The sequence below is a fragment of the Eublepharis macularius genome, chromosome 18, assembly GCF_028583425.1.
Source record: "Eublepharis macularius isolate TG4126 chromosome 18, MPM_Emac_v1.0, whole genome shotgun sequence".
NCBI classification, from domain to species: Eukaryota; Metazoa; Chordata; class Lepidosauria; order Squamata; family Eublepharidae; genus Eublepharis; species Eublepharis macularius.
The window spans coordinates 27,443,181-27,469,391 of record NC_072807.1 but is presented as its reverse complement, the minus strand read 5'-3'; the positions used below and the strand labels follow the sequence as shown (position 1 = coordinate 27,469,391).

Below are 26,211 nucleotides of genomic sequence, written 5' to 3'. Positions count from 1 at the left end.
ATTCTGGAATGCTGTTGGAACCAATTCTGGAGGCTGTACTGCACTGTGCATTAGGTCAAAGTAGAAGCCATGGAAAAACAGCCCGATGAGTCTATCATGACGGAAAGCAACAGAGGAGCCTGTACTTCGAATTAGGCATGGAAGTCTGAGTTTTCAAAGGACTGTACTAGATGTGATGGGAGCAAATCTACTTGCTTAAGCTCAGATCTGCTGAACTACTTGCAAAAGAGAAGAAGAGGCAGCTGAGCTCCAGTACTGGAAATTAGTTCATAGTAGAGAAAAGAACTTGTAGGAGAAGAGAAGAGGTTACATGGAGTTGAGTGCCCCCATCCACATGCACTTTTTGCTCTGAAAATTGAACACCATCCTCCTTCTTACGTGGGATTGGGGAAGAGATGGGATTTCAGTCTACAGCCAGGCACCAACATCTAATTTAGTTCTTTGTCTGAATTTCTCGAGTACCAATAGTACAAATTGTAATAAAGCGTGCAAAGGAAATGTGTTTTATCATTTTTGTACTATTTATCAAAAGAATATATTTCTGGCTGGCTGGGTCTATCCATAATAGTTTATAACACTTTTTACCATTGTCTTTGCTACTATTATTAGTAGTAATAATAAATTCAGCAATGACTTTCAGGTGACCTCATACAAAATCAACTGCACAGTATCACTATTTGAAATTCTTCTGAGTAAATGGGTCACTGGCAGCGCAATCCTAAGAAGAGTTACTCCAGTCTAAACTCATTGATTTGGACTGGAGTAACTCTTCTTAGGATTGCACTGTGAGTAGCTCATCTTGCAAACTCGCTTACCTTTTGCCAAAGAATGAATACCGTCAAGAAACACTGTATGGATGTTTTCTTGCTAATGTGATTGGTTGGAAAGCAAAACAGTACAACCCATAGCGGAACCATAAAATTATCCTTCGAGCTTGTACAGTCTTATCAAAGGTCAATGGACTTAAATTAGTATAAATGGTGTCCTAATTCTTTAACATGGAAAGGTATTTCCAACTTCCAAGCCTAATGGGACTATACTAGAGTAAGTGATCTGAAACCACAGCTAGTGGGGCTTCAGCCACAGAGCTTAGCATATACAATAAGAAGCAGAAATCACTGATTGCTATAATTGTTCACTTATGTGGATGTATCCATATATCTGCTATTAAGAACTTTTGTAAGATTTATCTACAAAGAAGTCAGTTGGCCCACACCATTAGCACACTTCTAAAAACAGTGGATAAAACAGTTTCAGATTACCAGAAGTTGCATCATTATGGATTATTGTTTTAGCATTGCTAGCTCTCTCTAATATGATGTTGCTCCCTGAGGAATACTGATTAAAATAGGAACCAGATGTGCTTTCCATGACCAGATTGAAAAAAGATAAACAACTATAGAAAATCAATTCAAATAAAAAGAATGCCTCAAGGGTGTTTCTAGAAATGTGGGGTGGTTTGGGTGGTAGTGGTGACATACAAGTCTTTCAGAAGGGTGGGGACAGCACTGGAAATTGCCTGAAACAAAACCCTCCCTCCCTCTTAAAAATATGAGGGTCGCTGAGACCACCAAGATTCTTAGAAACATTCATTTCCACTGCAAATGTCACATCAGGTTTAATAATAAATCTAAAGGAAGGCCAAACAAATCCCCCAGTGTAATGAAAACTAGACTATATCCCCAGTGAAATACAAATGAAGAAAAGTTCCAGGTTCAAAGCGTGAAAGATAAAACTGCGGAGGGAAGAAAAGTGTTCTAGGAAGATCATACGAAGAGCCATGCTGGATCAGACCAAAGGTCCACCAGTCCAAGATCAGAGTTTCCACACCAGCCAAAGAAATATCTTTTTATCTTGATGTTATGTTAGAGAACAGCACAATCTCTTTTCAATATTCATCAAATATTCATTTTAAGAGATCTTTCAGAAATTATTCACAAAATATGTCACATAATTTTTGCTAATTTATTCCTCCAGCTTCAGTCTTGATGGGTCTTACATTTTTATTGTTGAAGTATTGGGTTTTCTTGACAGGTTCTTTCCATTTTTAACAGTCATTGTTGCTGCTTTTAATGATTTTAATGTTACCGCTGCCGACTTTTATGCTGAAACTTTTAAAACTTGATTGTCTTGCATACATTTTACTGGGAGTACGGGATACAATTATTTTTATATAAATACATTAGAGACCAGGAGCTAGAGTAACAGAAGTGTTAATAACTCCTCCTCCAGCAAGCTCATCAGATTTGGCATCTAGCCATGCACCTGAGTGGCCCGTCAGCTCCTCCTGAACTGTTTGCTCTACATTTTATCTGGAGAGTTGGAGCTGACCTGCCTGTATGCAGAGGGCTCCTTGTACGCATGGCTCCTTGTTGTTGGACAGCATACATTTCCCACTCATATCAAGCAAGACTGGTTAATAATAGCTATTTCATTTATATACTCAAGTAAGTGGAAGGCAAGATGCAGGTCAACTGTGATCCCATCAGGACTATGATTACTCTCACATGAAAAAAATCATGGGGACCCTCCCCCTCCAAAAAAGACCAAATAGACACATTTCAATGCCATCCTGCAAGGCAGAACCATCTATTCATCACAGAGAAATGAGGGGCACAAAAGAAAAGCAAGGAGATGGTTTGATGACTCAATTCACTGTAAGGAAAAACTGGGGAGGGGGTGTTTTATGGAGCACCTACAGTGCAGCCCCTCTCAGCTGCATCCCCACAGCTCTTTCTTCTTTGAATCTCCCACATTCCCTTCGTGGATGCACTCACCCCATCAATGGTGGTTTGGCACTCCCTGCAGGGCTGTTGTAGCCTTCAATCCAAGTCCATAGCAGCACATGAGATGGTAAGCAAGATACAGCTAAAGTGCCCTGGGATTTTACGGCTTTTTAATGACTTTAAATCTTTTGATAAATTAAAAAGATCCAAGTAATTTAAAATTTACCTTGGGTCTTTCACTATCTCTGAGCCTAACCTACTTCACAGGATAAAATTAGGGTGGGGAGAGTTACGTCCCCTGCCTCTGAGATCCTTAGAAGAAAAGTGAGATAAAAATTGGAGGAAGAGTAGGAGAAATAATTTTGAAAGCATGTTCTCTTTCTCCACTCCGCTCTTTCTCCCATATTGTGCAAATTTTTCAACATTATTTTTGCATTGATAAACAAGCCAACAGTATATAAACTGATTTTAAAAGCCTACCCAACATTTATACACAATACAAACAAATGTACATAACAAATAGTGAAAAGCAGACAATCGAAACCATTGACAAAATATCAATGTATAGAGAAATATACATACAAAACAAGGAACGTTCACTCACTGTACTATAAACAAAATCTGGACTTTCGTCCCCTTTGACCACTGTGCGGGCACTGGAGGATGATGTAACAGAAAGCCATTCGAGGACGGAAGTGTCCACAACTGGGATACAAACTGCTTCATGTTGCTTTGAGCAAAATTGGATGGGAGAAATTAATTTACGAAAGAAAGGCAGTGGCATACCAGTCTCCTGACCCGTACTAAAAGGACAAACCATTCTGTCAGGTTTATAAACCTGTTTGAAATAGTATATGATATATTGTTTCACTAACTGTGCCAGCAAGAAGGTATCTCTGGTACTCGTAAAAAATGTTTCTGTATTCCAGTGACTTAAAATTTTTAACAGTCCAAAATGTCAGGTATTTGAAAGGGGAAAAAAACTATTGCTCTGGAATTGGCTTTGGTTCTACTCCTAAAAGTTCACCATACTTTCCCATTATAAGCCACACAAAGTAAATACTGTACAGTGCTATCAGCATATTTTGTATGATACTCAAAAACAAAATATAAACATTTCCAGCAAATGCAGCTTAGGATAAATATGTTTGCCAAGTGAGCGATTTCCCTTTCTTGGTTTATGCTTTACCAGAATATGCTTTTGCTTAAATGAGAAAATGATCTGCTAGGCCCTCATTTCCACTAGGCATGCACATGCTTCCAATTTCTCCCCTTATTTGGGGTAATTTATCATCAAATAAATAGAAAAGGATGTCTGGGGAGCCCCATGTTAAAATACTGGCATTGTGTCAAAACCCCACTGATTCCATGTCAAAAACACACAAGTCCTAGATACCAGCAGCTAAGACAACTGTGTACTCTTATGAGCTAGAGAAGAGCTTCCTTTTGTCCGTCAGTGAGTTTAGTAGCTTTTTCCTGGAATCAATCAATCCCTCAATATTCATAAATCATCATTTGCCAGACATGCTTGTGTCTCGTACAAATATTTCTCAAATAGAACGGAGGTCCCTAGAGTGGGCCATGTGATAATCAATAAATCAATAAATATGATAATCAATAAATCTTTATGCATGGCTTTCACTAAAGAGTGTTTCCCATATTACAGAAATAAGATGATCAAAACCATATAAAATAGGAACAAGTTAATAAGACAGAAAATGATATTAATTATGCAGTCCAGTTAAAACCAGTAAAACTGTGTAAGGATTGGCACGTGAAAAATCCTTCAGGACAAAGTGTACTGATATTAAATCTCCCCTCCCTCCAACTTCTTCACAAAATTCTGCATCTAGCAATTAAAAATTCCTATGTTTATGAATACAGCTCCAAAGCAATATTAAAATAGAGCATTTGAACTCAAAAAGTTATCATGCAGATAAATTCTATGAAACTTTTCAGCACAGGAAAATGAAGATTAGATAGTAAGAGTACACAGGCTGCCATTATAGTATCTGGGCCTAATTAAGAAAAGAAGTCAACTTGTGGAATTCTGTTCTTGAATAGCCCCAAAAGTCATCCCAGTATTTTAAACATAAACTCTTCAGCAAATTCAAATATCCCAATAATACCGTTTAGAAGTTTTGTAACAGCTAGTCATGTGTTTTATGATATATCTGTAACTTAGTTCATGCATTCCTAGCACAGGTTTAACTTTACAGTCTGTGCAAAAAGGCTAGAGAACAATCTCAAGCGTACCGTTCCAAACAAGGGCAAAACAGGTTGGGCAAGGGTGCCTGAAACTGTGTCGGCAGCAGCTGTGTCGGCGGGTGTGCTGAGTTGTTACATGGGGCTTCTTGGGTATCCAGCACATAAGATAAATGGCCAGCTGAGGGATATATCCTGCAGCAAAGAGGGGCACAACCTGGCAAAGGACTTCACAACGGAGAAACACCCTTATTCAGCACTGATGGATTCCATGGTAGGATTGTTGTGCAAATCCTAAACAAACCTCTTTCTCTCTCTCTTCTTTTGACAGCATTACTTTTCATGTTACCTGTTTAGGCAACCAGAAATGCAAGAAGTTACTGGTGTCTAAGAACACAACTGATAGAGTTTTAGATGTGTAGCTGTGTTGGTCTGCAGTAGAACAGCAGGGTTTGAGTGCAGTGGCACCTTGGAGACCAACAAGATTTTCAGAGTGCAAGCTTTCGAGAGTCAGAGCTCCCCTTCTTCAGACACCTTCAAACTAGTAGAGTTGTCATCTTCTCAAATCTCCTATCTGAAGCAAGCAAACATGTTCCTTACACACAGCAGGGTGCAGTTAGGATAGGAGGGCACTCAGGTAATGTTTAGGAAATTCGGCACAGCCGTTTCAAACAGAGTTGCCTATCAATATCATTTCCACATTTTGTATGTCAGTGAAGGAGGAGAGAAGCTAAGCTAGCCTTTATGTTTCCATCACCAGACAGAACAGACAGCTCAGAGAGTGGCTATAGTAAGCAAACATAGTTGACGTGTTTATTTTATTTCCATCTGAAGAAAAGAGGATTTTGTTGCTGATTAGATGGGGAAAACCACCAGTTAACGCACTACTTCAATACCAATAAAATAAAAATGGCACCCAGGGTGGTTTTAGTTCATTCAAAGTCTTCTCTTCCTTCAGTCCACATGGATGTACTCCAAATTGCTCTCTTCATGGACCTTGTTCAATCCTGTTATCAGACTGATTATATGCAGATAACCACTGATCATTCATAACTGGAGACAACTGCAGCTGGCTGTGAGTGGAACTCAAAATAGATGAGAAATTCTTGGGCCTCAGAGCTATCATAGTACAAGGCTTACAGAAAGGTTAAGAGACTGGGATTCCCAGCATGGTCTGGCAGGTTAGCAAATGAGGAATTGGTCACTTTCGCCTGATACTAAGTTCAGAAGCCAGTGAGGGTTTATTATGAGAGAGGGCTGCTATCTCTCAGGATAAAGGCTGGTATTTTAACATTTGCCTAGGTTGCCAATCCCCATGCGACACTCAGTCACAACACTGCCTTCCCAGACAATGTATGGATGCATCATGCAGTCTCCACCTAGACAATGCTCCCATGTGTCCATGGGAGCATGCCTTGCATGATTGGAAATGCCATCGGTCCAGCTGCTTGAGAGTGAAGGACCTTGAAGACCAGATCCAATGAGGTCAAAGCAGAGCAGGTCACCTCAATGTCCAGGGATCTTGCCATCCGGACTAACTGCTTGGTGGACAAGTGGAGATCCTCACTCGGAGACAGCAGAATCTTCAGTAAGGAATTCTGATGGAGATGGTTCTGACACAAGATCGGAAATGATGTCAGAGCCGTCATCAGACTGTGTGTTGTGGTTTAATGTCGGTTCTTGAACAGCATTGTGTTCAGGAATTGTGGCTTGTACCAATGTAGGTTTAGCTTTACTTCTAGGTTCTGTGCAAACCGCAATGTAAGGGTCTTCCTCATGGAAGAAGTAATGAGGAGGTAGATATATGCCTGGTGAAGCTTCAAACCCTTAAGCTTAGCAATGATACAGGAAGCCATAAGGAGAGTAATGGAACCAATTATGTCTATGGTGAGGAGCCAAGTCTATGTGATTTTCATTCTTGGATGGGTCAAGGAGCCCTTCTGTCTTTCCACAGGCCATACTGGTAATGGTGACAATGGAGAAACGGATGTAGACAGTTCCATGACCTCAGGTATCTCATCTTCAGAAAGGGATGGAGTGGAAGCAGATCACCGTCTAGTGGCTGGAGATGGCATCCTTGGAACCCTGGGTGGGCTTGATGCAACCAAAGTGGTCAGAATTGAAGACAAGCATTTTTTCTTCTGCAGCTTAGAAGTTGGTATGTTATCAGCATGCTTATACTTGTGCTTAGCGTTTTTCATAGATGTCTCTGATTGGCACAGAGGTGGCACTGTCGAAGACACGGCTGGAACCAACTGGTTCTGAGTGGTAATAGGTGCTGAACATGCTTGAGGAACTGAGAAGGCCCGTTTTGAGCACTGTGGTTCAATATCTGTGGTGTTTCGATCGAAGTTGGTACAGTCCTTCAAGGCTGACTCCCACAGAGCTGCTTTAAGCCTCAACACCCCTTTGACATCATGGAGTCAAAGGCCTGAACTTGCATCTATCTTTGGAATCAAGGAGCAGAGCAAAGAACAGATCCTTCTCCAGCAGCAGCTAAAGAAGAACGAAAGGAGGGAGCTGCTCGCCCTGCCTTTTATAGCTGCGCCTGAGGGAAAAGCACACAAAAAGGCTAGGTGAGCATCTCGCGACTTTAGGAGCTTTAGAACATCTGCAGCTGGCCTGCGCATGCGCAGTTCCCATGTGCGACTGCACAGAAGACATGACAATGAACTGTTTGTGTAAAAAATATTGCCTTGATCATGAAAAGCAGAGAAAATATCACATATTCATTTGCCAAGGAAGGGCAAATAAGAAAAAGAAGGAAGATTTGCAGTCTGATTCCAGTGAAAATTAAAACAGCAAGTCACTGCTTCTACAAAACCTCTTGCCAAATCACTGCTTCCACAAAACTTCTCAGTGACCTAGAATAAAAGATACTAAGGAGATCATCCAAACAACAGAAGATAAAGACCCTATGAGGAAAATGCAGCAAGAGTTAAAGGGCAAAAGGAAAAACTTTCCTGGGTAAGAATTTCAGGATCTGTTCCTGAACAATGGAGAGTTTATTATATTGTGGAACACTACCAGATAATGAGAATATCCAATAAATTAGTAGTGCTTAGATGTAGAATTTGTGTTAATTAGGCTTCATTTTTCAGTCTCTTTAATTTGCAGTATTTTAAAAGCGCTTTTTAACATAATGAAAAAGTCAGTCTTCAATAGTTGGTTTCTCCTCAGTTGCTTACTAGTCCAAATATATTCCACTTGAAATGTATTTCAACTTTTTTTTAAAAAGTTCAGAATCAGAACTTTGGGCCCAATCCAGCACCATCTTCTCAATACAGCCCACTGTAGCTGCTTCCAGCTGAAGCTCAGAGGCTGGAGCAAATAAATACATAAATTATCATAAAAAGAAACCCAAGTTTATTTTATATCATCCTAAACTGCTACAGCATTCAGGAAACTCCATCGCCAGCAGGTACAAATAAGTAGCCCATCAATATGTCTATTTTCAAAAGCAAACATGGATGTGTAGAAGCTTCTGGACCCTACTTTGCAATATATATTACTCTTTGGAAATGCTTTCAAGTACACAGTTGTATTAACCACCGACATCCCAAGAATGTGGTTTCATTAACCCATACCAAGAAATAAATGTCCTGGGCACCTGCAATGGTTGTTCAGGAATATTTTACATAAGTCAGCTGACCTTTTACACACATTAACTACTCATCTGTATACGTGGAATGGTCAAGGGACTGGAGAAGGAGTGTAATATTTATCAAGGTGATGCAGGTGTGCCCGTCTAACAGTGCCACCCTAAGCAGAGTTCCACTCTTCTAAATTCACTGAAGTCAATGGGCTTAGAAGGGCGGAACTCTGCTTAGGATGGTGCTGTAATAAGATGGACAATATCATACGTTCACTTGAGCCTCCCACCCATTCTGTATTTTCCAGACTCAATTCATCAGGAGCATCCATACATGCGACCAGCTCACTAGCTGCGCACATCGAGCAATTGTTACATAGGATTAATTAGCTTTATATGCTTGGGATGCATGTTAACGGTGCACATCCTGCTTAAAAGGAGTGTGTGTGTGGGGTGTGTGTGTGTGACAGTCCGGTGTTGCAATGCTACAGTAGCAATGAGGTAGAAGAAGAAGCTACAGCCAATTACCTTATCATACTGCTCTAGTCTTGCCAAAACTGAAACTATCCGAGAGCCGACTGTTTCATTTTCCCAGTCTTTTGCTCTCTCCTACTAAATGCTGCCCCTGGGGCCCAAAATGAAAAAAAAGATGCTGAAAGTTCCATGTATGGAACCCCCACTGTAGATTTTTGTTTCTTTTAAACAACTTGTGCAAAAGAATACAGATTAAAACATGGGGAGAGGGGGCTAAGTCCTTCCCACAAGCTGTTTACCCTGCACAAAATAGATGAATATATACAGGTCATGGAACCATATATGGACAATGATTACACGGGGGCAGTGTATGTCTCGCTGCCCAAGAGTTCTGGAAAAATGCCACCCACACTACAGCTGAAGCCTGTTTGCAATTAATTGAGAGAGCAGGTGAAGAGAGTATTTTTCACACTAGGTATTCACTGATGTGCTCATTTCTCAATAATATACACACATTTATTGCATAGTTAAGACACAAATAAAAAGACAGAACGTTGAACAAAAAAAGGTTGGTCACTCATGAACACAAGAGGGCTGATAGGAAGTGGATGTGGCTGCAAGCCATGGCAAAATAATTTGTTGCTCCAGATTAAATTTCCCGCTGGCATCTGATTTACACTACTTTTTAATATTTCATAGTCAATGTCACATAAAAGATCTGAGCTGAAAGATGTCTAACGACATTCTGATTATACTGTGTTCACCAAACAATTTATTTCCAGAGCTGGGGGAGACACCTGTGAAAGAAGTTTCTGGCACTGAAAAAGAAACGTCAGGTATAGTCAGGGCTTTTTTTTCTGGGAAAAGAGGTGGTGGAACTCAGTGGGTTGCCAGCACAGGGGGCAACTCCTGGCAGGAGGCACCTCTTGAAAATGGTCACATGGCCGGTGGCCCCGCCCCCTCATCGCCAGACAGAGGGGAGTTTAGATTGCCCTCCACGCCAAGTGGTGCGGAGGGCAATCTAAACTCCCCTCTGTCTGGCGATGAGGGGGCTGGGCCACTGGCCATGTGACCATTTTCAAGAGGGGCCGGAACTCAGTTCCACCGCGTTCCAGCTGAAAAAAAGCCCTGGGTATAATATGATAACTTGTTTCAATGGAGGAGTGCATAAACTCGCCAGCTATGCAGAAATACTAGTTACTAACCACAGAATCATAGAGTTGGAAGTGGTCTTACAGATCAACCCCCTGCTCAATGCAGGAACAGCCCAAAACATCCCTCACAGGTATTTGACCAGCTGCTCCTAGAAGACTGCCATTGAGGTGGAACCCACCACATCCTAAGGCAGCCAATTCCACTGTTGAATTACTCTTAAGGTGAAGTTTTTCCTAACGTCCAGCCAGTACCTTCTCTCCTGTAGTTTAAACCCATTGTTTTGAGTCCTATCCTCTGTTGTCAACAGGAACAGCTCCTTTCTCTCCTCTAAGTGACAACCTTTGAAATACTTAAAAGAGAGTAATCATGTCTCCCCTCAACCTCCTCTTCTCCAAACAGAACATTCCCAGATTCCTTAGTCTTTCCTTGTAGGACTTGGACTCCAGGCCCCGATCATCCTAGTTGTTCTCTTCTGCATCTGTTCCAATTTGTCCACATCCTTTTTGAAATGAGGCCTCCAAAACTACAGACAATTCTCCAGATGGAGTCTGAGCAATGTGATATAAAGTGGTACAATAACATCCTATGATCTAGATGTTATGCCTTTGTTGATACACCCCAAGATTGTGTTCGCCTTTTTTGCTGCTGAACCACACTGACTGCTCATATTTAGCTTCCCATCCACCTGTATCCCAAGATCTTGCTCGCCCACACTGCTACTCAGAAGTGTATCCCTCACCCAGTATGCATGCTTTGCATTTTTGTTACCCAGCTAACAGTCAGGAGATTAGTCTGCTAGGGAGATGCAGGCAGACAGGCAGGCAGACAGATGTAATCGGTACATTCGTATTGAAGCATTTAGAGGAGCAAAAACTTTAGACAGCATGTTGGCATACCCTGGACACCAATAATGGTGGTGTGGGGGAAGCCCATACTAATATAACCCTTATAATCATGAGGTTGGATCTTCACTAAATTTTCCATTAACAGAACCGAACTTTTCTGACATTGATCTGCACAAAATGCCATTTCTGGAGGATAGAGGACCCTCATGAGGGGAGTCTGCAGTGGGAAGGGATAATTGGTGGGAATCGCCAAATTAGTCTGGATCCAACCTATACATTATTAAAATCCGTCCTTCCTTCATCAAAAAGTCCAGTGGCCCCTTAAAGACTTACAAACATTGGTTTCAACAAGAGCTTTTGTGAATCCTGGCTCACTTCTTCAGAACTTCCGAAGACATGAGCTGTGACTTACAAAAGTTCGTATGGAAATACATGCAGTCAATCCTTAAGATGCCACTGAACTTCTGTTCAATTTTGCTGTCACAGACTAGCACAGCTATCCCTCGGCAATCCTCCTCCACGAAGCCAGGAGTTTTCTGATGGTGCATATCATCGGCAATACTATAACTTGCAATTCCTACTCCTTGCAGTGGCCAGCACTTTGCGGTCTTGCCCTCTCAGATTCCCAGAGTATTCAGTGGGGGCACCTGTGTCCCAGCGGGGGAGGAGTTTGCATACTGATATCTAGCAACATGAATAACAGCTTAATTTTAGTGTAAATAAACACCGTCAAAAAGTGTAAATAAACATTTTCCCACAAAAGCAAAACATCTGTCTGAAGTTCTCTACAGAGAACAGAAACCTGCATGGGCAGTCTTTGGAAAAGAGACGCCAGATATGCATGTTTGCTTCAGAAAGGGGCTGTGTTTTAGTAAACAAGGAGCTGCCGACAGCAGCATGTCAGTTCGAGAATCACAGAACCCCGCTCCTCTAGAACAGAGGTAGATCTGACACTCAGCATATCAACCGTGTCCATAGCTCCCTCTGATGACCACAGAATTCTACACAATGTTTTATTTTTGTTCATACATTTGCCCAATAGCTGACTGGTTAAGTCCTAATTGCTTCCAAGTGAGGTCAGCAAAGGTTTTCCTTTTAAAAAAGGGGGTGGGGTGGGGGAAACAGGCTCAACACACATACAAACACACACACACACAGATACACACAAGTGTGTGTGCACGCACGCACACACACACTTGCTTGCACACACCCTCTTGCGTGTGTTGATTTATGGAAACAATTATGATTCTGTTGCAGTCTCTTCTGAGCAAGGAAGGTTTGTAGCTACAGTACAGAGTCTCACATTGCAAAAGGCAGACAACAGAAATGGAATACTTGTGTGTCCAGCTGTTATCAACAGGAGCAAGTAAGTCATCTGTCTTCTTTAAACCTCCTTAAAACGTTTCTTAGCTGCGAACAGTATTTTCCATCCTCGTGATTTTATAGTATCAGAAAGAAGTGCTCTTGACAGTCTTTTTTAAATTATTTTTTAAAGAACCGGGAGCATATGGGCAGAGGGTCTTAAAGTGTATTTGGATTGCCCTTGCGATCATACTTGAGACACTGGAACATTTCTTTAGCAAAAGTCAGATAGATGAAGCAACTAAATGCAGTAGGACGCAATAGGCAATTTCTGCAGAAGGATTTGGCAATTCAGCTGAATCATTGGACTTACGATAAAAATGCAGAACAAAAAAAAAAAGGTGCCCATTACCACTTAAAATGCTGGGTCAAAGTCAGAAACTAACTGGGAATGTCCACATTACTTTTTTTTTTTTTGCTTTCCCACTGCTTTATATCTACAGAATAAATGCTAAGTCTCCTTGCTTATGTAATGACTGTAGAAATTTATGCATACCAGTTTCCTCATAGATATTTTGCTTTCAGCGCAAGTGGTGAATTCAAGTCACAAAGGGGGTCACAGCAGCCAAGGTTTTCGCAACCTGTTTCTTTAAAAGGATATCCCGGGAGAAAGAAGACTTACGGGAAAGCTCTCTCTGACACCTGTATCTTGAAACATACAGACCAGAGTTTCAGAAGAGGGAGCAGCCGTTGGTTAAATCACTTTACAATTTGCGGGAAGGCAGAGGGCAAGCCAATGACCAAGGAGCAACTGTCTACTGAAGACTGATTTTTTTTTCATTATGTTGTTCATGAGCACCCAGAACACTGCACTATAATGCACAAATGGATATTGTCATGGATCCTGCCAACTTTGCTCTACAGATCATACTTTTACATTATCTTCCTGGTGAGTGCCATATCATTCGCTTGCAATGACATGACCCCAGAGCAAATGGCTACAAATGTGAACTGTTCCACCCCTGAGCGACATACCAGAAGCTATGATTATATGGAAGGGGGGAATGTCCGAGTGAGAAGACTTTTCTGTCGAACTCAGTGGTATATCAAGATTGATAAGAGAGGCAAAATCAAAGGGGTACTGGAGCGGAACAGCAACTACAGTAAGTAATTCCTCTGCAATTTGGATGGAACATTTAGTATCTTTGTCAGTTATCAGAAAGCATTTGTTTTTTGTTCTTTTCATGGTCAACTTACGGCATCCCAGTTATTTCAGAGCACACTGACCATTCCAGTGGACGAATGCCTTTCTATTAATCATACTGCAAGACATTTGGTACTGATTTTGAAATGCGTCATTTTAAATAATACAATTCCAGTATGTTGTAGATCTCCTAATGTATTACTTGCAGCTGGGAGCTATTAGCAGCGAAAGCCTGTTATAACAAGTGAATTAAGGTTGTTAAGTATTAAAGTCTCAAACCGCAAAACTCACAAAATAATTATGAAACATTTGAGAATGCATGTGGCATGTAAGACTACCTGTAAATATAATTTAACGTCTCTAAATTCATATGCAAATATCCCCCATGCAATCCAAATTATGTGGGGACAATGATAAAACCGTGTCTTGCAAAGTTCTTCTCACAGTTTGTCAAATCTGGAATAAAGTCTCTATCCTAAGCACAGTTGCACCATTCTACATCCATTGAAGTCAAAGGGCTTAGAACGCTGTAACTGTGTTTAGGATTGCACAGTAATTTACTTCATAGTCCATACTGTTATTACCTACCCGTGATTTTTATCCTTAACATGTTAAAGTTTGCAAAGTGGCATAAAATTTGTTAATTTTTATGGAAGTCTTGCTGTACCGTCCACTCCTCTTGAAAGTATTCTGTCAGGATTTTAATATCATTATACGTAGATGAGCTGCTTTTGTTGAATATAGTTTTAAAATACTATTAAATAGTGGCTTGATATGGTAGCACATGTTGACTTAGGCAAGGGAGGAAGCAATCTTAACCAGCTGTACTCAGAAGCGAGTTCCATTTTATCCAAGAGAACTGGCTTCCGTGGCAGCATTCTTAGGATTGCAACCTGAAAGACTGTTCTGTACCCAGTGCAGCACCTAAATAATTGTGCTGTTAGAGTCAAACTGCAATGAGCTGTGAGTTGCGTATCTTTCACAAATGATTTTGGCATGAGCTGAATTTATTCTGATAGGCAATCCATTATTAAAGAACAGATAAAAATCAGCCTAAGCCTCTAAAACCAAGCCTACTTTCCACCTTTTGCAGCAGTCTTCCATTGATATGGTCAAAAATAATTACAGATAATAGAATTTGCCCAAGTGGAATCATTTCTTGCAAATGTGTACGATATCCCTCAAATCCAGCTGTCATATCTTATGTCTATATTTGTTGCCTCCTGTTTCCCTAGATGGGTTTATAGCACCTCACCCTGTCCAAGAAGGGTACAAATGTGCTTAACTTGAATCCCTGCTCCACTCAGTATTTCTTAAATGTTTCATATTTGTCTTGTTAAAAGTTTGTTCCTGTAACTCCAAAGCCTGAGGTTGGTGTACAGAAAAATGCTTTGAAATGAATGATGCTTAGTTCATCAAATAGAAAGTGTTGGGACTGCACATTTGACTGCAACCTATAGATTCATGTAGCTAAATCTTACTCATGTAAATTGGATGTACTTAACATGCACAGAACTGCTGTTTTACACTGTATGTTATTTAAGTATGTATTTTTCTCCTCTGGGATCTACAGCATGGTTAATGCAAAAACAAAAAATGAGGGAAACCTGAATTTTGATTCATGCTTGAACCAGATCCAATCAAATATTGGGAGAGGCCCCTTCCGTACCCTACATTATGAGCAACTAATGACTACCCAGTGAATATTGAGAAAGAGGCAACTTATTCCCTAATTACAGCTATTGCAGTGATAACGGAGGCTTATACTCCAACTACAGTGGCATCCTTTACAGCTTTGCCCCACTTCCCTCACAGGAAGTGTCACCTTAATCTGGCCTTGCGAAGCAGCATATAGGGGCTAACTAGATATATGCAAATGTGTGCAATAATAATAAAGCTACGATAGCATTCATTTAAAAAGGGGGAAAGTGTTAATTACATTTTTCCTAGTCTGCTGTCTCTGTTTCAAGTTCCACTCCCCCTCCCCCCCACCCCATGTCTTTATGCCTTGAGGCTCAGAATACATGTGCACTTACATATTAAATCCCATAGTGTAGAAAACTACTTGGTGGTCAGCGCTTAAATAATAGGGGGAAAGGCTGGCGATCCTTAGGACTGGAGTCATCCCCCCCAACCCTCAGACATCCTTCTAAAATATTAGGACACTTACAACGAGAAGGCTGAGCATCCCCGTTCTCCCTGTTATCTGAGCAGCATTGGTGGTGGGTATGATCTGGAGCACAGAAATTGCTTCTCTGCTCAAAATCGCCCTGCAGTTGCCTTTTCTTTTAAGTCAGCATTGAGGCCTAGTTGCACACATTTGTGCATAATGTGCAGTTAGCTCATTAGTCTGAAAATGAGAAGAGGATTTTCTGACTATTAGAACTCTAGGATTCCAGGATGGCCTGCTCATGACAGCAAAGAACTCTGCAGGGTTCAACACACACTGCAAAGATGCATACATTTATAAAGAGTATCTTTTGATTTTTAGTCTGGTGCTTCAGCTGTGTTCCTCTTACAACTGAGATGGGTTTTTATTCTCCCATTTAAAATATTTCCTTCCCACTCCTTTCTAGAAGTGCTCAAAGAAGAGGTGGGATGTTGGGAGGGGTGGGTTTACACCTCAGTCAAAATGTACTTTAAAAGATATTCTCTGCATGTATCACACTTCATTATTAGGGTCTAACTTCTGCCTTGACTACTGTAACCTTCTCCACTTTGGCCTGATGTCAAACCTCCATTCTCTCTGCTGTCTACCACATGGTCAAAATTCAGTCTGTAAGTTCATTGGGGGAGTCAGTTTTTTCTTCTCTCTAAAGCACTGTGCACATTTTGTGAAGCATTATAACAATATCTGGGGATAGAAGTACATTTATTCCCCTGTCAGGACACCTGGGGCAACCTTGATGTGGTGCTATTTTGTTTGTAGCCTGGCTTTTGTGTACTCTGTACAGAAAAACCTGCTATGGAGTTGGGCAGCCTATTCAATCATGATTTTGGTGCTCCAACCTCACACACAGGGAGAATGCGCTACCTGCAGTCTTCCCAATACATGCAGTCACTATTTTGTGTGAATAGGGCAATACATGACTTTTCCAGCTTCAGCACGTGCAAATATGCATTCCTACAGCACATATCAAAGCTGGAGAATACACACATTAACTTATTCACACAGAATGGCAACTTTGTGTACTGACAGGATTGCACGTGGCATGATATTCCCTGACATGTGGATGGACCGCCAAAATCGTAACAAATGAATAGGGCTGGAGTAGAGCTCATTCCGCCCTTAGCATTCTATCGCAATTGAAGGCTTCCTAGCTTTAACTAAACCTCCTCAAAATACATTCTCAAGTATATTCAACGAAATGTGAAACTTCATTCAGTTCTGCCCTGCAGTGAAGTTCCACTTCACTAATCCTAAATAGTGACCTTAAACTCTGGGCAGCAAAGAGGTTTATGCTATGGCTCTGCCTTGATCTGTGAGAATATCTAGCATCTGCACTTGGATAACCTAAGCATTGTCGAGGGCTTTCCTATGATATTATTCCAAATAACATTCAAACAATGTCTCTGAATAACTTTGGCAGTTGCTTTTATAGTAGTTGTTGCTATTATGGAGTCCGGCAGCCATACACGCTGCATCACAAACTTAACCTGTCTTTAAACAAATATGAATAGTTTGCGACTCAACAAGGTGGACACAGCAGCACTTCCAACTGAGTATGGCAGCACAGCTGGGGATCAGTGCAGTAAGCCCCAATGAATACACTGGGACTAGTTCTAAGTATAGCTGCCTAGGATTGCACTGCAAACCTCTCGTTTTTGTGGGCTGCCTGGGAGTACTAAAACCAATAAGGGGCAAGATGTCAGACATCTGGCAGATGTTCAGCTTGGCGGGTCACAGATTGTACAGACTTATTTCAGACAACACACAGCCCTGTGGAGTTTCCTCCCACATTTGAAAAACAAGCTCTCACCTTTTTTGGATGACCAAACGAAAAGCATCCCGACATCTAGGATGTGCTACATGATAGAAGGCGAGTCTTGTCTTGAAGAGAAAGCTAACTCCCCCACCACATATACACCATTTACTCATTCGCTTCAAGAGGAATTCCCACGTTTTAAATATCTTAGACTAAATCTGGCATTCTGGAAATACACACTATTGGAAGTCTCTGCTAACTCCTGTCACCCAGGGTCAATTTGCCTGCTTCGACCTTGTGCTCAATGAACACAGGCAGAAAGTGTGACATCATCACTATCGCCATGTCTGGATTGTCTCATGATTAACATTGGAGATTTCTAAAGCTGGAACATGTGGGGGCTATCTGGTTTCAATCTGCCATATAAAAGCAGACTGTCAAAGAGTACCGAAGAGCACAGAATTTACCCACAGCAAAGCTGTGCATTTTGCACCAACATCAAAATGCACAGGCAAGCCACTAATAACTAAAACTGGGCTTTGCAAAACCATTGCTCATCTAGGTATTATGCAAAATGGATAGCAGTGTCCCGCCCAATATTTTACAGATGAAGAGAGAGAAAGAGAGAGAGGCTTGTAACATTCCAATTCTCATTCCAACGATCACTGACTAATTCCCTCCCTTTGCACACACTATTATATATCGATGAAGGTTCCGCTCTGCAGGCTGTATTTAATTTACTCTACCACATCCCTCACAGATTTAAAAGCTAAGAGGGACTTTGTTCTTTTGCTTAAAGCTACAGCAGAAAATTTTCTTACAACTTGTCATCTACAGTTCAAAATACAGTTTAGCAGCTGCAGTGCATGAAGTGGCAGGCTGTGTGTTGCTTGGTGCCTTAGCACTCATGCACATATTAAGTATACACATATGCACAGTAGAGACAAAACACATACAGTAACCACTCAGGCAGTTAACTTTTGGGGAGACAGCTAAACCCTGATGGATGCAATTTAACAAGGCATTTGTAAAATGGAAAAATAGGGGCTAAATAGCGACCATGATTTACCAACGATAGGTACCATATAGGAGGTGAGTGGCTGGCCTTGGTATACAGACACAGTTGAGACACACATGCAGCAGCAAAGCAAACTCTTCTCTCATTTGGCTAAAGGAACTATTACGCGCTGGTGAATGGATCATCTCCTTGTTGCTTTTCACTTTAGTTGATAAAACGAATATATCTGTGCAAAGTATGGTTGAAGTATTGCCAAAAGTTCAGGAAGGTTGATTTTCACTGAAGTATTTGCAGTGTTAGGAGGAGAAGGGGGGGGGGGTTGGCAGGGGGGGTGGGCCTATATTCTGCTTTCCTGTTTTTTTGTCCTTGGGCAGGTGCTGCTTCAGCACCATTTTTCTTTCATTTGAATGGGATTCTTCACTGTGTAATCTCAGCTGACCGAGGATCAAACAGTGAAAATAATGATGTAACTGCATGGCACCACACGGCCAGTCAGTTACAACAATGTGATGGCATCACTGAGGGCAAATAAAGCTCTGGGCTGGGGGCAGGGAAAAGGAAGTGCATCCCCATTACCTGGGCAACAGGCTTCATGTATCCTACCTTGCCTCGCAGATTCTGCATCCAACACCTGTAACTCCTGCTAGCCTTCCTATTTCCCGGCAGGTCTTCGGTAGAACCCTCTAATCAAGCCCAAGTGTTTGCTGAATTTATTTGCAAATTTGGAACAAAGGACACACACACCCCGACTGAATTGGGACACTGGGTTTTTCTCGCACTACAGATGCTAATTTTCTGCACTTCGCTCTCATGCTCTATCAAGCTAATTACAACATGTACATGTATTATATCTAGCTTCCTGATACTCTAATTTGCAATACTCCCTCTCTCTTCCTGGATTATAAGGACTACTACCTTTTCCCATGCCACATATCTGATAAAGAGAGCACTGACTCTCAAAAGCTCATACCCTGAAAATCTAGTCAGTCTTTAAGGTGCTACTGGACTAAAATCTTACTCTTCTACTACGGACCAACATCGCTACCCACCTGAAACTATCCCTAAGCCTTAGTGTGTATGAACAGGTAGCATCAAAAACATAGATATTTGGTAAGGATAGTAATTTTAAAGTTCAGAGCCTTTTACTTAGGATAAACACCTTCCTTGACTAAATATTAACAATTCACTTTTATTCACCAACTACATTTAAACATTCTGGTCTTCTCAATCAGATCAGCCGAAGCTTTTTTTTCTGCATTACTTAAATACAATAAGGGTGAGTCTTGAAAAACCCATCCCTTGAAATCTGGGCTGGGAGGAGTTGGGTAGGTGAAGTGTGTGGATTTTGAGGAGTGGGGACACCAGCTGCTACTGATTTTTTTTTTTAACAAGAAATGTTCCTATTCTAACCACCACCCATCCATGCATATCAGAAATTAAAGTCTGTGGATAGGGCAGTATATCAGTGCTACAGCCCTGGCTGGGAGGGATCATGTCTCCCTCCCCCAGCCTTGCTTGGCATTCTGGGGGCTTTATCAGACCAAAAGCACCATAGAGGCCAGCCAAATATGGTAGGTAAGGGAAGGAGTGGGACAGTGGGTGGGAATTACTCTGGTAAGCAGCACAAAGCTAGCTGGCTCCATAACAACCGCCATGACTTTGAGGGATAGTGCTTTGCTATAGCATGTGCTTTTCCACAGGATGTGGGCATCTATGAACTGCAGCTTGAACAGGTGAGATCAGTGTTCAACCTCAAGAAACCAGGACGTAATTTGAGCTGTCTTACCAGAACCTGCGTTTGTTCCACTGTTGGAGCTTGGAATGTGTGAAATGCAAGAAAGAGTGCTTGATTGCCTTTCCCACCAGCTCTCACACAAATACATGAAGCTGCCTTACACAGAATCAGCCCATCAATCCATCATGGTCAGTATCATCTACTCAGACTCGCAGCTGCTCTCCAGGGTGTCAGGCAGAGGTCTTCTACATCATCTACTACCTGGTCCGTTTTACTGGAGATGCCCGAGATTAAACCTGGGACTTTCTGCATGCAGAGCTGGTTCTCTACAACCGAGCCACAGACTCCGACTGGAATAGGGGGTGAGAGTCTGAAGTTCTGAGGCGTACAGCCCTGTCATCTCCTATTTAATTAAGCCCTGGAAGGATCTTGGCATCTTTTGTGGTCATAAAGTTAACATTTTAGCACTGTAGTGAATATTCAGTGTGCACATACATCATTATGAAGCAGATATAAATTAAAGCTTTGAATCAATAAGCAATTTACGTATTTGTGATAACAGTCTTAGTTCTTGGATTAGTACCAGCAAAAAAAAACCACACACACAACCCGACTTTTACTAGCAACGCTCCTTCTCAGACATCAAGTTGGTGACTAGAGAATAAACTTGATGAATAACGATGGAGCAGGCCACCAGCAGCCCAAAGAAATCACTCTGCAGCTGACATAAATAACTGTTCTTCAGCTTTGGGAACTAAAGGACAGAGAGGGAGCCAAAAGCCACTCCCATCGAAGCAGCATTGCCTGAAACAGATGTGAGACAAAATCCTGACCTCAAACCAATGTTTCAAGTCTCTTTCTCTGTGCCCTCCCTTCTTGCCTGCCTGCCGTGGGTGTGCCAACTCTACAAAGTCCACACTCAATATTTTCTAATTAAAAAATCTGCACTACAATGTCAGCAGAACTGGGGCATTAGTCCTGGCTAATGGTGACAGCTGTGAGCTGGAAATGCCCCACGCCAACTTCCCAGTGTCCATGATACTGGCAAGGCGAAAAGCACACCCATGTGGGACTTGGCACTTGCACAGCATTTGTTTAAATCGAGCGACCTGTGCAAAATGGCTTTGTGTGGTTAATTGGGGCAACCAGCGGATCACCTGCTAGGGCTACCACAGTCTCTGATGTGCTAACCAAACACAGAGAGCAGCTCAGTATAAATGGGACACTGCATGAGTACAAGGTCTTACGAAGAAATGCTTTTCCCTTGCCAGCAGAGCATTCAAATCAAGCCTTATTATGGAGCAGAGTGGCCTTTGAATTTAATGGGAAATTTGCAATGGTAAAATACCTCTTATTAATTTGAAAGAAGTGAGTAATAATACTCAGCTGTCTTACAGGACTGATGCAAGAATTACTAGAATACATGTTAACTTCTTTAAATTCACAAAAGTTCTGTACAAATGTTGTTAGTGATAGCAACCATAATAAGGAATGTTTAAAATACGTCTAATCTATCCCCTCCTACACACACCGCTCTTCTCTTTTTTTTTTAAGCTCAAGGCAACTGAACTGATAGCAAGCCAAGAATGGAAAATAATTTATTTTGTGGTCTCCACATATCGCTATTGGCTTGATTTCTTTCTGCTGCCTTTTATTGATTTAAGTTTTTTCTGTGTGAGGTCCGGAATGCTCCAGCATTCTGCAGCATGTAGGTCCATTTCCATATTATTGGATGATGTGTTAAACCTTTTCTGTTTAAGCTGAGGCCCAACCAAATAAACACATAGGCTGCACACATTAAAAGCAGCCACATGCTAACACATTTGTGTTTTCTGAACCAAGAAACTCAGACCAAAGCAGAAAATAAAAATAAAGTATTGCTAGCAGAACTAGGATACTTTCTTCATTACTCTGTTTAGTTTAGGCAGATTGAAAAGGACTCTTTTTTTCCACTTCTTGCATACTTGTCAATTTTTGAAAAGTAAACATTTCTGGCGCTACCATTCTAAATGACAGATTCACACTACAGTGGCTAAGGCCCAGTTCTATCGCTGCTGTATTTTGAAGCCTATGGAAGTTTCATAACACATGACATCATTTGTATGCATGGAAAAAATTCTCCGTGCAACAACTGGTGCTGAAAACTTGGAAGGGGATATTCGCAGATGTGGCTGACAACCGCACGTAACGATTCACTAAAAGGCAGTAAAATCACGATGAAATTAACATATTTGTTGATCTGTTATATTTCCACTTGTGAAATGAAAAAAAAAATAAACTTCTAACAGGACGAGTGGATGCATCTCATACATGTGGAATGACTCCGTATTTTGCTGAATTTCTTCAAGGTTGATACTCTAAGTATACTGTTGATTGAGATCCTCACCTCTTATAAAGCAACATGATTCTATTCAAACATGTCAAACTATATGACAGGAGTTTCTGGACTGAAACTAGTGTGAGGTTAAACAGATAGCGTGCTGAGAAAACGTAAAGTGGGCTCCGCTGGGATTCCGTGTACGTTTTACCAGACGCCGTTCCAACTTTCTTCTGAACACAAGCAGGCACAGCTTTTGCTTCTGACAATGTTGAGGTGGCAGAAAAGACAAGACTGTTGGCAGGAAAGGTGACAATGGGGACGGCGGTGTGTGCGTGTGTGTGTGTGTGTGCGTGCGTGTGTTCAGGCTTCAGCTCTGATCCTGCTGGGCAATCTGTGGACTTAGAGCTCAGCTTTTCCCAACTTTTCTTATCTTTTGTGAGAAAGGTCCAATATGCACTTTCTCAGGAGTAAGCAAACTTATAGAAAGGGCTGTGCGTATTCCTACTGTTGCTAGGGAGAAAGTACAGTCTACTACTTACCTTACGTAAGTAAGACCCTGAGAGTTTTAGACTAGTGTTTAATGTCCTCCTTGGGTTCTGGGGGTGGGGGTGGGGGAGACAAAAAAAAGAAGTCTAGCAGCATCTTAAAGACTGATATTTGTTGTAGAATAAGATTTTCTAACCCTGACATAAGGTTTTTTTAACCCTGACAAGATTTTATAACCCTGACCTGGATAGCCAGGTAAGCCAGATCTTGTTAGATATCGGAAGCTAAGCAGGCCTTCGTTAATAATTGGATGAGACACTGCCAATGAAGACCAGGACACTAGAAGCGGGCAATACCAAACCACCTCTGTCAGTCTCTTGCCTTGAAAATCCCACCAGGGGTTGCCATAAGTCAGCTATGACTTAACTGTGCTTTCCACCACCAAGGTTTTGTAGGCTCTTCTGGAATTTTTTTGGAGAATGCTTCTAAATGAGAAATTGTTCTTTGACCTTTTTTCGATCTGGTTTCTGGCCTGATTAAAGGGTGGAAATGGCTTGAGAAGTCTTAGAATATGTTCTGCCCATGGAAATGACAGAAGGAATATTTATCTGATTATGCTAGTGATCTATGGCTTTTGATAGTGTGGGTTATGTTTTTTTTTTAAATCAACTGGAGCTGAGTGTTGAGGGTGACTCTCCAAAGACAGCTTTTTTCTATCCGCTTGCACTGGGATAGCGGACATTGGAGAAGCTAGTTCAGTCTTATGGGAACCAGGGCATGGTGTGTTCCACAAGTCTAAGTATTATTAACATTTATATGAAGCTACTGATTGAGACCATCTGTAGGTTTGGAATTGGTCATCACGGGTATAAAGAAGATACCCAGGTCTTTAACAAAACATCTGGAAGTCACTGTCTCCATCCTGTTTGGAGACCAGGCTGATTAAAACTGAACCCTTAAGGAGGTGATGCTAATGGAGAATTCCTGTAGCTGAGATATAGATATAGATGGAGAATCCTTAGACTTTGCAGGGAAGCAGTATCCCTGCCTGCTCTAGGTGAATTTGAAATAGGGTTTAAAGGGAACTCTGAACGAGATCAGTTGCTTTTTATTTCATGGAACATTTGGAGAATCTAGCTGATTTGGTGTTTGGCTGGGGGTTGTTTATTGATTGTTACGGTTTGATGTTTGGGAGTGTTTGGGAGTTATTTTATCTACGTATGTTGAACACAGGAGAAGTATCATATAAACAGTTTCAATAAACAAGCAACCAGTTCTGTGGGAAAGAAAAAGGGCTGCTTTCCTCATCTTTTACTTAGAGAAGCACTGAACGCAAAGTGGCCTTTGGCCTGTAACACATTTTCATAGAAGTACAGACCAGCAATGTAGGCTATTACATTATATTTATAGGTCAATTTTAATAAGTCACTTCACAACACGCAGATGCACATGTGATCATTTGGTTATGACTAAGCCTGATAAACTGAATAAGTGTGTGTGTTTATACCAAGAAAAAAGGGGAATTATGTTTATTCCTATACAAACTGTCAGTATTTGAAAAGGGACCTACAGATGAACTTTTGACTGACCTGCTAACTTATGCAAAGATGGAAGCATGTATCGTAATAATAACATACATAAATAAGCAATGTTGAAGCCAATAATCAGAATTACAATATTAGTTTTTAAAGCAAATTAAAGGGCTAACTCTTCAAAAATGGGTAGACCTTCAACTGAATTGTGCTTTTTAAACCAAGCAAAGCTTCCAAAGAAAGCTGTGTTCCTTACACCAGATATTTTAAAAATACACTTCTGTGAAAGGAAACAAGAGTTACCTTAATGGTGGGGAAGCCCTTAACTCTTAAGCAATGTATGGCCCACTATGGCAAAAGTAGCCCATCAGGGCTTGTGGCATCTTGGGTACTTGGTACACAGTGGTTTGTGCCATCCCAGGTTGACAGAGAAAAAAATTATAGCTGCTCATACATGATTGACGGGTTGTGTTTAGCTTGGTGGGTCCCAAATTGTGCAGGCTTGACTCCACTGGTTTCAAACTTCAACAAGAAGGAAAAGTCCACTTATTATTCTGTGCATTTCTTTAACAAATGAGTTTGAAAGAGGCAAAGCCTCTTATACTTATCTCTTACTGGGGGCTGAAGGAAAAAAGAGAAAAACAGTTGGAATCACTAATATAGAGAGTTTGTGTAGATGATTCAGAGAAAAGAAATGGCTGGCATCTTGGAATGAATTTACTTCTGTACCACCATAAACCATGATGATGGATACAGCAGCCAGCTTCCCAAACCACCCTTATTCTTTTAGGTTCACAAAGGCAGACAGAAGAGCAAAGAATGTGGGTGGTGCCGACACAGGAGAAGTTGCAGGCAGGGCAGCCAAAGGATGCAGTAATTCAATCCATCTTTCTGCAGCTTCTGCCACAAGGTTCTAATGGAAACTTGAGTGGCCCGCCATCAGAAGCTTTGATACAAATGAAACCAGCAAGCACCTCACACAGTGTTTGCAACCTAGACTGCCTAGAATTCTGCACCTGCCAAAATGCTCCCATCCTCTAAGTGTGCACTTCCACCCACGGACGGCATTCCTTGCAAGATGAAAGGTGGAGGGAGGTGGAGGGTAACTCCTTATAATCGTTATTATTCGAGGGACATTCTTCCATAGCCAGATGCAAGGAAATAATCCATGCCTGCGGTTTTTTGCCAGTGATCTGATGGACTAAGCTAATGACAAATGTATATACAAGTCAAGCAGATTATATCAGAAAATGACTCCCCCAAGGCAACTCTTGAGAAATTCTGCTGCTGTGGTTTAACAATTTGCTTAAAAAGTCATTTCTGATTCTAGATTTTATGAGGTCAGTGTTAAAACTTTCAGGTAAGACCCCTGAACTCGCTGATACAGGCCTTGGAAGTACACCTTTAAAACCTGCTCAGAAAATCTACAGCTTGCTTTGTCCACTCCTCCCTTGAGGCTTCCTCAGAAGCTACGAGCAAAGCTACAAGTGACTTTCTTCACATGGAGAACACTAGATTTTTCTTGCAAGGTTACCTGGGAAGTGAAGTCCGAGTGGTCCTTCCCCGCTCTGTTAGAATTGCTGCCTGAAGAGCCACAAGAGGGCTTCGTTTGGGGGCAGGCAGCTACTACTTTCTCCCAGGGCGTCCTGCAGGCTGCCTGCTCCCGGGGAGCTGCTCTGGGAGCGGCAGTG

The 26,211-nt window shown here is 41.4% G+C and overlaps 2 protein-coding genes across 3 annotated transcripts in view; one reads left to right on the top strand and one right to left on the bottom strand.

Annotated features, from left to right (window-relative positions):
- Nucleotides 1–26,211, bottom strand: part of FAM227B (family with sequence similarity 227 member B) — a 106,176-nt gene that overhangs the window by 20,813 nt on the left and 59,152 nt on the right. The gene's annotated exons all lie outside the window — the stretch shown is intronic.
- Nucleotides 12,159–26,211, top strand: part of FGF7 (fibroblast growth factor 7) — a 45,874-nt gene continuing 31,821 nt past the window's right edge. Inside the window, exons 1-2 of the mRNA XM_055002703.1 lie at nucleotides 12,159–12,363; nucleotides 12,885–13,462. Coding sequence (XP_054858678.1) covers nucleotides 13,177–13,462 — 286 coding nt within the window. The 5' untranslated portion in view covers nucleotides 12,159–12,363; nucleotides 12,885–13,176. The remainder of the gene's footprint in view (nucleotides 12,364–12,884; nucleotides 13,463–26,211) is intronic.